Here is an 11,772-nt window from a genome sequence, read left to right as displayed (position 1 = left end):
TGTTAAAAAAAGGCAAAAAAAAAAAGCAAATAGATAAAGTAAGGAAATGAGACCATAGATTTTTAGTTAAAGTGAAGGCAGAAAGGGGTAAAAATTTAAAGAAAAGGCAGAAAAAGATATTTAATGTGTATAAAGTGCAGGACAGACTAGGAGTACCATAGCATTTAATGTGTATAAAGTGCAGGACAGACTAGGAGTACCATAGCATTTAATGTGTATAAAGTGCAGGACAGACTAGGAGTACCATAGCATTTAATGTGTATAAAGTGCAGGACAGACTAGGAGTACCATAGCATTTAATGTGTATAAAGTGCAGGACAGACTAGGAGTACCATAGCATTTAATGTGTATAAAGTGCAGGACAGACTAGGAGTACCATAGCATTTAATGTGTATAAAGTGCAGGACAGACTAGGAGTACCATAGCATTTAATGTGTATAAAGTGCAGGAGGACAGACTAGGAGTACCATAGCATTTAATGTGTATAAAGTGCAGGACAGACTAGGAGTACCATAGCATTTAATGTGTATAAAGTGCAGGAGGACAGACTAGGAGTACCATAGCATTTAATGTGTATAAAGTGCAGGACAGACTAGGAGTACCATAGCATTTAATGTGTATAAAGTGCAGGACAGACTAGGAGTACCATAGCATTTAATGTGTATAAAGTGCAGGACAGACTAGGAGTACCATAGCATTTAATATGTATAAAGTGCAGGACAGACTAGGAGTACCATAGCATTTAATGTGTATAAAGTGCAGGAGGACAGACTAGGAGTACCATAGCATTTAATGTGTATAAAGTGCAGGACAGACTAGGAGTACCATAGCATTTAATGTGTATAAAGTGCAGGACAGACTAGGAGTACCATAGCATTTAATGTGTATAAAGTGCAGTGCAGGACAGACTAGGAGTACCATAGCATTTAATGTGTATAAAGTGCAGGACAGACTAGGAGTACCATAGCATTTAATGTGTATAAAGTGCAGGACAGACTAGGAGTACCATAGCATTTAATGTGTATAAAGTGCAGGAGTTCAGACTAGGAGTACCATAGCATTTAATGTGTATAAAGTGCAGGACAGACTAGGAGTACCATAGCATTTAATGTGTATAAAGTGCAGGAGGACAGACTAGGAGTACCATAGCATTTAATGTGTATAAAGTGCATGAGGACAGACTAGGAGTATCATAGCATTTGATGTGTATAAAGTGCAGGACAGACTAGGAGTACCATAGCATTTAATGTGTATAAAGTGCAGGACAGACTAGGAGTACCATGGCATTTAATGTGTATAAAGTGCAGGACAGAGTAGGAGTACCATAGCATTTAATGTGTATAAAGTGCAGGACAGACTAGGAGTACCATAGCATTTAATGTGTATAAAGTGCAGGACAGACTAGGAGTACCATAGCATTTAATGTGTATAAAGTGCAGGACAGACTAGGAGTACCATAGCATTTAATGTGTATAAAGTGCAGGACAGACTAGGAGTACCATAGCATTTAATATGTATAAAGTGCAGGACAGACTAGGAGTACCATAGCATTTAATGTGCATAAAGTGCAGGAGGACAGACTAGGAGTACCATAGCATTTAATGTGTATAAAGTATAGGACAGACTAGGAGTACCATACCATTTAATGTGTATAAAGTGCATGAGGACAGACTAGGAGTACCATGGCATTTAATGTGTATAAAGTGCAGGACAGAGTAGGAGTACATAGTATTTAATGTATATAAAGTGCAGGTGGACAGACTAGGAGTACCATAGCATTTAATATGTCTAAAGTGCAGGACAGACTAGGAGTACCATAACATTTAATGTGTATAAAGTGCAGGACAGACTAGAAGTACCATAGCATTTAATGTGTATAAAGTGCAGGACAGACTAGGAGTACCATAGCATTTAATGTGTATAAAGTGCAGGAGTTCAGACTAGGAGTACCATAGAATTTAATGTGTATAAAGTGCAGGACAGACTAGGAGCACCATAGTATTTAATGTGTATAAAGTGCAGGAGGATAGAATAGGAGTACCATAGCATTTAATGTGTATAAAGTGCATGAGGACAGACTAGGAATATCATAGCATTTGATGTGTATAAAGTGCAGGACAGACTAGGAGTACCATAGCATTTAATGTGTATAAAGTGCAGGACAGACTAGGAGTACCATAGCATTTAATGTGTATAAAGTGCAGGACAGACTAGGAGTACCATAGCATTTAATGTGTATAAAGTGCAGGACAGACTAGGAGTACCATAGCATTTAATGTGTATAAAGTGCAGGACAGACTAGGAGTACCATAGCATTTAATGTGTATAAAGTGCAGGACAGACTAGGAGTACCATAGCATTTAATGTGTATAAAGTGCAGGACAGACTAGGAGTACCATAGCATTTAATGTGTATAAAGTGCAGGACAGACTAGGAGTACCATAGCATTTAATGTGTATAAAGTGCAGGACAGACTAGGAGTACCATAGCATTTAATGTGTATAAAGTGCAGGACAGACTAGGAGTACCATAGCATTTAATGTGTATAAAGTGCAGGACAGACTAGGAGTACCATAGCATTTAATGTGTATAAAGTGCAGGACAGACTAGGAGTACCATAAAATTTAATGTGTAAAAAGTGCAGGACAGACTAGGAGTACCATAGCATTTAATGTGTATAAAGTGCAGGAGGACAGACTAGGAGTACCATAGCATTTAATATGTATAAAGTGCAGGACAGACTAGGAGTACCATAGCATTTAATGTGTATAAAGTGCAGGACAGACTAGGAGTACCATAGCATTTAATGTGTATAAAGTGCAGGACAGACTAGGAGTACCATAGCATTTAATGTGTATAAAGTGCAGGGCAGACTAGAGTACCATAGCATTTAATGTGTATAAAATGCAGGACAGACAAGGAGTACCATATCATTTAATGTGTATAAAGTGCAGGACAGACTAGGAGTACCATAGCATTTAATGTGTATAAAGTGCAGGACAGACTAGGAGTACCATAGCATTTAATGTGTATAAAGTGCAGGACAGACTAGGAGTACCATAGCATTTAATGTGTATAAAGTGCAGGAGGACAGACTAGGAGTACCATAGCATTTAATGTGTATAAAGTGCAGGACAGACTAGGAGTACCATAGCATTTAATGTGTATAAAGTGCAGGAGGACAGACTAGGAGTACCATAGCATTTAATGTGTATAAAGTGCAGGACAGACTAGGAGTACCATAGCATTTAATGTGTATAAAGTGCAGGACAGACTAGGAGTACCATAGCATTTAATGTGTATAAAGTGCAGGACAGACTAGGAGTACCATAGCATTTAATGTGTATAAAGTGCAGGACAGACTAGGAGTACCATAGCATTTAATGTGTATAAAGTGCAGGACAGACTAGGAGTACCATAGCATTTAATGTGTATAAAGTGCAGGAGGACAGACTAGGAGTACCATAGCATTTAATGTGTATAAAGTGCAGGACAGACTAGGAGTACCATAGCATTTAATGTGTATAAAGTGCAGGACAGACTAGGAGTACCATAGCATTTAATGTGTATAAAGTGCAGGACAGACTAGGAGTACCATAGCATTTAATGTGTATAAAGTGCAGGACAGACTAGGAGTACCATGGCATTTAATGTGTATAAAGTGCAGGAGGACAGACTAGGAGTACCATAGCATTTAATGTCCATAAAGTGCAGGAGGACAGACTAGGAGTACAGACTAGGAGTACCATAGCATTTAATGTGTATAAAGTGCAGGACAGACTAGGAGTACCATAGCATTTAATGTGTATAAAGTGCAGGAGGACAGACTAGGAGTACCATAGCATTTAATGTGTATAAAGTGCAGGAGGACAGACTAGGAGTACCATAGCATTTAATATGTATAAAGTGCAGGACAGACTAGGAGTACCATAGCATTTAATGTGTATAAAGTGCAGGACAGACTAGAAGTACCATAGCATTTAATGTGTATAAAGTGCAGGAGGACAGACTAGGAGTACCATAGCATTTAATGTGTATAAAGTGCAGGACAGACTAGAAGTACCATAGCATTTAATGTGTATAAAGTGCAGGACAGACTAGGAGTACCATAGCATTTAATGTGTATAAAGTGCAGGAGTTCAGACTAGGAGTACCATAGCATTTAATGTGTATAAAGTGCAGGACAGACTAGGAGTACCATAGCATTTAATGTGTATAAAGTGCAGGAGGACAGACTAGGAGTACCATAGCATTTAATGTGTATAAAGTGCATGAGGACAGACTAGGAATATCATAGCATTTGATGTGTATAAAGTGCAGGACAGACTAGGAGTACCATAGCATTTAATGTGTATAAAGTGCAGGACAGACTAGGAGTACCATAGCATTTAATATGTATAAAGTGCAGGACAGACTAGGAGTACCATAGCATTTAATGTGTATAAAGTGCAGGACAGACTAGGAGTACCATAGCATTTAATGTGTATAAAGTGCAGGACAGACTAGGAGTACCATAGCATTTAATGTGTATAAAGTGCAGGACAGACTAGGAGTACCATAGCATTTAATGTGTATAAAGTGCAGGAGGACAGACTAGGAGTACCATAGCATTTAATGTGTATAAAGTGCAGGACAGACTAGGAGTACCATAGCATTTAATGTGTATAAAGTGCAGGACAGACTAGGAGTACCATAGCATTTAATGTGTATAAAGTGCAGGAGGACAGACTAGGAGTACCATAGCATTTAATGTGTATAAAGTGCAGGACAGACTAGGAGTACCATAGCATTTAATATGTATAAAGTGCAGGACAGACTAGGAGTACCATAGCATTTAATGTGTATAAAGTGCAGGACAGACTAGGAGTACCATAGCATTTAATATGTATAAAGTGCAGGACAGACTAGGAGTACCATAGCATTTAATGTGTATAAAGTGCAGGACAGACTAGGAGTACCATAGCATTTAATGTGTATAAAGTGCAGGAGGACAGACTAGGAGTACCATAGCATTTAATGTGTATAAAGTGCAGGACAGACTAGGAGTACCATAGCATTTAATGTGTATAAAGTGCAGGACAGACTAGGAGTACCATAGCATTTAATGTGTATAAAGTGCAGGACAGACTAGGAGTACCATAGCATTTAATGTGTATAAAGTGCAGGACAGACTAGGAGTACCATAGCATTTAATGTGTATAAAGTGCAGGAGGACAGACTAGGAGTACCATAGCATTTAATATGTATAAAGTGCAGGAGGACAGACTAGGAGTACCATAGCATTTAATGTGTATAAAGTGCAGGAGGACAGACTAGGAGTACCATAGCATTTAATGTGTATAAAGTGCAGGACAGACTAGAAGTACCATAGCATTTAATATGTATAAAGTGCAGGAGGACAGACTAGGAGTACCATAGCATTTAATGTGTATAAAGTGCAGGACAGACTAGAAGTACCATAGCATTTAATGTGTATAAAGTGCAGGACAGACTAGGAGTACCATAGCATTTAATGTGTATAAAGTGCAGGACAGACTAGAAGTACCATAGCATTTAATGTGTATAAAGTGCAGGAGGACAGACTAGGAGTACCATAGCATTTAATGTGTATAAAGTGCAGGACAGACTAGAAGTACCATAGCATTTAATGTGTATAAAGTGCAGGACAGACTAGGAGTACCATAGCATTTAATGTGTATAAAGTGCAGGAGTTCAGACTAGGAGTACCATAGCATTTAATGTGTATAAAGTGCAGGAAATTCTAGGAGTACCATAGTATTTAATGTGTATAAAGTGCAGGAGGATAGAATAGGAGTACCATAGCATTTAATGTGTATAAAGTGCATGAGGACAGACTAGGAATATCATAGCATTTGATGTGTATAAAGTGCAGGACAGACTAGGAGTACCATAGAATTTAATGTGTATAAAGTGCAGGACAGACTAGGAGTACCATGGCATTTAATATGTATAAAGTGCAGGACAGACTAGGAGTACCATAGCATTTAATGTGTATAAAGTGCAGGACAGACTAGGAGTACCATAGCATTTAATGTGTATAAAGTGCAGGACAGACTAGGAGTACCATAGCATTTAATGTGTATAAAGTGCAGGACAGACTAGGAGTACCATAGCATTTAATGTGTATAAAGTGCAGGAGGACAGACTAGGAGTACCATAGCATTTAATGTGTATAAAGTGCAGGACAGACTAGGAGTACCATAGCATTTAATGTGTATAAAGTGCAGGACAGACTAGGAGTACCATAGCATTTAATGTGTATAAAGTGCAGGACAGACTAGGAGTACCATAGCATTTAATGTGTATAAAGTGCAGGACAGACTAGGAGTACCATAGCATTTAATATGTATAAAGTGCAGGACAGACTAGGAGTAGCATAGCATTTAATGTGTATAAAGTGCAGGACAGACTAGAAGTACCATAGCATTTAATATGTATAAAGTGCAGGACAGACTAGGAGTACCATAGCATTTAATGTGTATAAAGTGCAGGACAGACTAGGAGTACCATAGCATTTAATGTGTATAAAGTGCAGGACAGACTAGGAGTACCATACCATTTAATGTGCATAAAGTGCAGGAGGACAGACTAGGAGTACCATGGCATTTAATATGTATAAAGTGCAGGACAGACTAGGAGTACCATAGCATTTAATGTGTATAAAGTGCAGGACAGACTAGGAGTACCATGGCATTTAATATGTATAAAGTGCAGGACAGACTAGGAGGACCACAGCATTTAATGTGTATAAAGTGCAGGAGTTGAGACTAGGAGTACCATGGCATTTAATGTGTATAAAGTGCAGGACAGAGTAGGAGTACCATAGCATTTAATGTGCATAAAGTGCAGGAAGACAGACTAGGAGTACCATAATATTTAATGTGTATAAAGTGCAGGACAGACTAGGAGTACCATAGCATTTAATGTGTATAAAGTGCAGGAGGACAGACTAGGAGTACCATAGCATTTAATATGTATAAAGTGCAGGACAGACTAGGAGTACCATAGCATTTAATGTGCATAAAGTGCAGGAGGACAGACTAGGAGTACCATAGCATTTAATATGTATAAAGTGCAGGACAGACTAGGAGTACCATAGCATTTAATGTGTATAAAGTGCAGGACAGACTAGGAGTACCATAGCATTTAATGTGTATAAAGTGCAGGAGTTCAGACTAGGAGTACCATAGCATTTAATGTGTATAAAGTGCAGGACAGACTAGGAGTACCATGGCATTTAATGTGTATAAAGTGCAGGAGGACAGACTAGGAGTACCATAGCATTTAATATGTATAAAGTGCAGGGCAGACTAGGAGTACCATAGCATTTAATGTCCATAAAGTGCAGGAGGACAGACTAGGAGTACCATAGCATTTAATGTGTATAAAGTGCAGGAGGACAGACTAGGAGTACCATAGCATTTAATATGTATAAAGTGAAGGACAGACTAGAAGTACCATAGCATTTAATATGTATAAAGTGCAGGAGGACAGACTAGGAGTACTATGGCATTTAATTTTTATAACGTGCAGGACAGACTAGAAGTACCATAGCATTTAATATGTATAAAGTGCAGGAGGACAGACTAGGAGTACCATGGCATTTAATGTGTATAAAGTGCAGGACAGACTAGGAGTACCATAGCATTTAATGTGTATAAAGTGCAGGAGGACAGACTAGGAGTACCATAGCATTTAATATGTATAAAGTGCAGGAGGACAGACTAGGAGTACCATAGCATTTAATGTGTATAAAGTGCAGGAGGACAGACTAGGAGTACCATAGCATTTAATATGTATAAAGTGCAGGACAGACTAGGAGTACCATAGCATTTAATGTGTATAAAGTGCAGGAGGACAGACTAGGAGTACCATAGCATTTAATGTGTATAAAGTGCAGGACAGACTAGGAGTACCATGGCATTTAATGTGTATAAAGTGCAGGAGGACAGACTAGGAGTACCATAGCATTTAATGTGTATAAAGTGCAGGAGGACAGACTAGGAGTACCATAGCATTTAATATGTATAAAGTGCAGGACAGACTAGAAGTACCATAGCATTTAATATGTATAAAGTGCAGGAGGACAGACTAGGAGTACCATAGCATTTAATGTGTATAAAGTGCAGGACAGACTAGGAGTACCATAGCATTTAATGTGTATAAAGTGCAGGACAGACTAGAAGTACCATAGCATTTAATATGTATAAAGTGCAGGAGGACAGACTAGGAGTACCATGGCATTTAATGTGTATAAAGTGCAGCACAGATTAGAAGTACCATAGCATTTAATATGTATAAAGTGCAGGAATACAGACTAGGAGTACCATAGCATTTAATGTGTATAAAGTGCAGCACAGATTAGAAGTACCATAGCATTTAATATGTATAAAGTGCAGGACAGACTAGGAGTACCATAGCATTTAATGTGTATAAAGTGCAGGACAGACTAGGAGTACCATAGCATTTAATGTGTATAAAGTGCAGGAGGACAGACTAGGAGTACCATAGCATTTAATGTGTATAAAGTGCAGGAATACAGACTAGGAGTACCATAGCATTTAATGTGTATAAAGTGCAGGACAGACTAGGAGTACCATAGCATTTAATGTGTATAAAGTGCAGGAATACAGACTAGGAGTACCATAGCATTTAATGTGTATAAAGTGCAGGACAGACTAGAAGTACCATAGCATTTAATATGTATAAAGTGCAGGACAGACTAGGAGTACCATAGCATTTAATGTGTATAAAGTGCAGGACAGACTAGGAGTACCATAGCATTTAATATGTATAAAGTGCAGGAGGACAGACTAGGAGTACCATAGCATTTAATATGTATAAAGTGCAGGACAGACTAGAAGTACCATAGCATTTAATGTGTATAAAGTGCAGGACAGACTAGGAGTACCATGGCATTTAATGTGTATAAAGTGCAGCACAGAATAGAAGTACCATAGCATTTAATATGTATAAAGTGCAGGAATACAGACTAGGAGTACCATAGCATTTAATATGTATAAAGTGCAGGAGGATAGACTAGGAGTACCATAGCATTTAATGTGTATAAAGTGCAGCACAGATTAGAAGTACCATAGCATTTAATGTGTATAAAGTGCAGGACAGACTAGGAGTACCATGGCATTTAATGTGTATAAAGTGCAGCACAGAATAGAAGTACCATAGCATTTAATATGTATAAAGTGCAGGAATACAGACTAGGAGTACCATAGCATTTAATATGTATAAAGTGCAGGAATACAGACTAGGAGTACCATAGCATTTAATATGTATAAAGTGCAGGAATACAGACTAGGAGTACCATAGCATTTAATGTGTATAAAGTGCAGCACATATTAGAAGTACCATAGCATTTAATATGTATAAAGTGCAGGACAGACTAGGAGTACCATAGCATTTAATGTGTATAAAGTGCAGGACAGACTAGGAGTACCATGGCATTTAATGTGTATAAAGTGCAGTAGGACAGAACACGAGCAGTAAGTACCGATAGGAAAAAGGGATATATGGGTTGAGAGTGGAGCATGGATTGTAAGATAAATGGGCAAGGTCATGGAGAAAGTAGGGAATGATAGGGAGCACGATTAATTATTATTATCATCTGCTAATAGCAGCTGCAATATGTCCAAAGTTGCATCTATACAAATGTGTGAACTCACAGTTTTTAATACAGGTGTTGTTAACTAGCCTTTTACCAAATAGTGTAATGACATTTTATTACAGTGACAATCATAATGTTGCTCAAGCACCACCTCGTTTATATTATTAAATATTTCTGAAATGGCTTTTGATATCATTATACATTCTCTTTTACAGTCTCCATATCTACCTCCCTATATATGACATTATCAAATCTATGCTATTAGCCAAGATACTCTATAGTAAAGGGCTTAATTCTGTCCTTGTAGCAGGCAAAATATGGCATTAAAGTCTTTTTAGATTTGACTCACTATTTCTATTCCTTGACTTTTCTCCATAAAGCCCATTACCTGTACATATTACTGTTCTGCTGTCTTTGTTTAGTTACACTTAAAATTTTGTAATATCATCTTATTAAGTGGTATTGAATGCATTTGATAGTTCCAAGGGTGTAGTGTGAACTGATGATTTTCGATGCAAAGCAGTAAAACAAAATGCTTACAAATGCAACCAAGTTTCGCAAGGAAGGCCATTCTTTCATAAAACAATCTGGTTCTTGATTCACTGATACTAAATCTGCTGTTTTATTTTTCATTAAGGTAATAATTATTATTTCTGAAACTTGGCAAAGAAAAAGCAGCTTACACTTGCAGCTATGAAATTTGTATGGTTCAATGTAATTTCAACCGCTATGGACAGGGACTGTTGAGACCTGCTTCCAGATATCAAAAGTGCTCCTGCTTTGAATATTTATTAAATAATAACAGTAGTCTTTTTACAACGCTTTCTTTTTAATCATCTCCTCTCTTTCAGTCCGGCAGCTGATAAAGTCACAGAAGGATCACAACAAGCTTGTAATTGTCGTGGAGGCAGAAAAGGAGAAAACGCAGCGAAAGGAATACGTGTTTGCTGATTCCAAGGTAAGTAGTGGAATAGAGCATTGTTTCATGGCTGCAGCACTGATCGTGTAACATGTAATGAGTTTTTGTGCTGTACCTCTGGGGAACAGCCGGGATCTGTGAAAGATGCGTTAGTGCCTGTGTACATGTCTATCAATGTGACTCATCACCCATCCAAACAATGCAACCTTTCAGTGTAGCTTAACCCCGTTCACTGAGAAAATAAACTTCATACAGTGCGCAGACACAAAATACATTGTTTGATTCTCAAAAAACAACTTCTCTTAACTCAAAGTGCTCGAAATAAAATGTAAAATACAATTAGAATAAAAAAGTTACATTAAAACAATAAAAATTAAAAAAATATCAAAACAGCAACCCATAATTTGGAAAACAGAATCACTGGCAAATCATGCCTAAAACAGAAAGCAAAACTACTTAACAATAAACAAAAAATGCAAAACCAGTGGAAAGACTAACATGTATTAACAATATTCTTATTTTTCTTCCAGAAAGCTACTTGAAAACCAACTAAAATGATAGAAAAATATTGACATTTACCAAGAAGCCCCAGGTGCCTAGCATAGAGGGATAGATCCCTGACTACAACCAAGTCTGATTAATAGTTTGGGTGCAGGGAGAGTTAAGAAGGGAATGGTGGTAGTGAGCTTGAAATAATGCCAGCTTGAATTCTGTGGGAGGAGGGACTGGTGGTCCAGTGGCTGTTTCACTGCATGCAAACAGTGGCTTGCATTTGAAACAGCTGTAACCACTTATATGGGCTTTTTCACCAAGCCAGTGATGGATGCCCTCATTGCATGTGGTTGGGGTCACCCACATGCATGGGATGGCATGGTGGGCATGCTCAGTGGTAGAGTGAAATGTCAACTGCCAGAGGGTGAAGTTAAGGCTTACTAGAAAAAAAACTGTCCGCTAAATAGATGATGATCTGCCCAAGCTCCTGTCACTCTCATTCTCCTTACCAATAACAAAGGAGGCGGGACAGGAATCATGCAAACACATCCCCATACAACAGTAATGAATCACATACAGTCCCTATGCAAAGTACATACATCTTGCTCAGAAAAAGGCTTAAAACAAATAATTGCCAAATTGCATTCTTTTGACTGGGTAAAAAGTAACAAACTTAAAGACATAATTACCCAAATCTCTTTCAACTGCCTGGAAAAAA

At 37.9% G+C, this 11,772-nt stretch overlaps 1 protein-coding gene across 2 annotated transcripts in view; it reads left to right on the top strand.

The window, feature by feature from the left end:
- INPP5D (inositol polyphosphate-5-phosphatase D) overlaps window positions 1–11,772 on the top strand; it is a 1,064,128-nt gene that overhangs the window by 536,578 nt on the left and 515,778 nt on the right. For both annotated transcript variants that reach the window (XM_044070586.1, XM_044070585.1), the window contains exon 10: window positions 10,495–10,601. In XM_044070586.1, coding sequence (XP_043926521.1) covers window positions 10,495–10,601 — 107 coding nt within the window. The remainder of the gene's footprint in view (window positions 1–10,494; window positions 10,602–11,772) is intronic.

This window comes from Protopterus annectens, chromosome 4.part1 (assembly GCF_019279795.1).
Source record: "Protopterus annectens isolate FY-2018-M chromosome 4.part1, PAN1.0, whole genome shotgun sequence".
Lineage (NCBI taxonomy): Eukaryota > Metazoa > Chordata > Ceratodontiformes > Protopteridae > Protopterus > Protopterus annectens.
The sequence above is the reverse complement of the archived record's forward strand: the minus strand, read 5'-3'. Positions and strand labels throughout refer to the sequence as shown.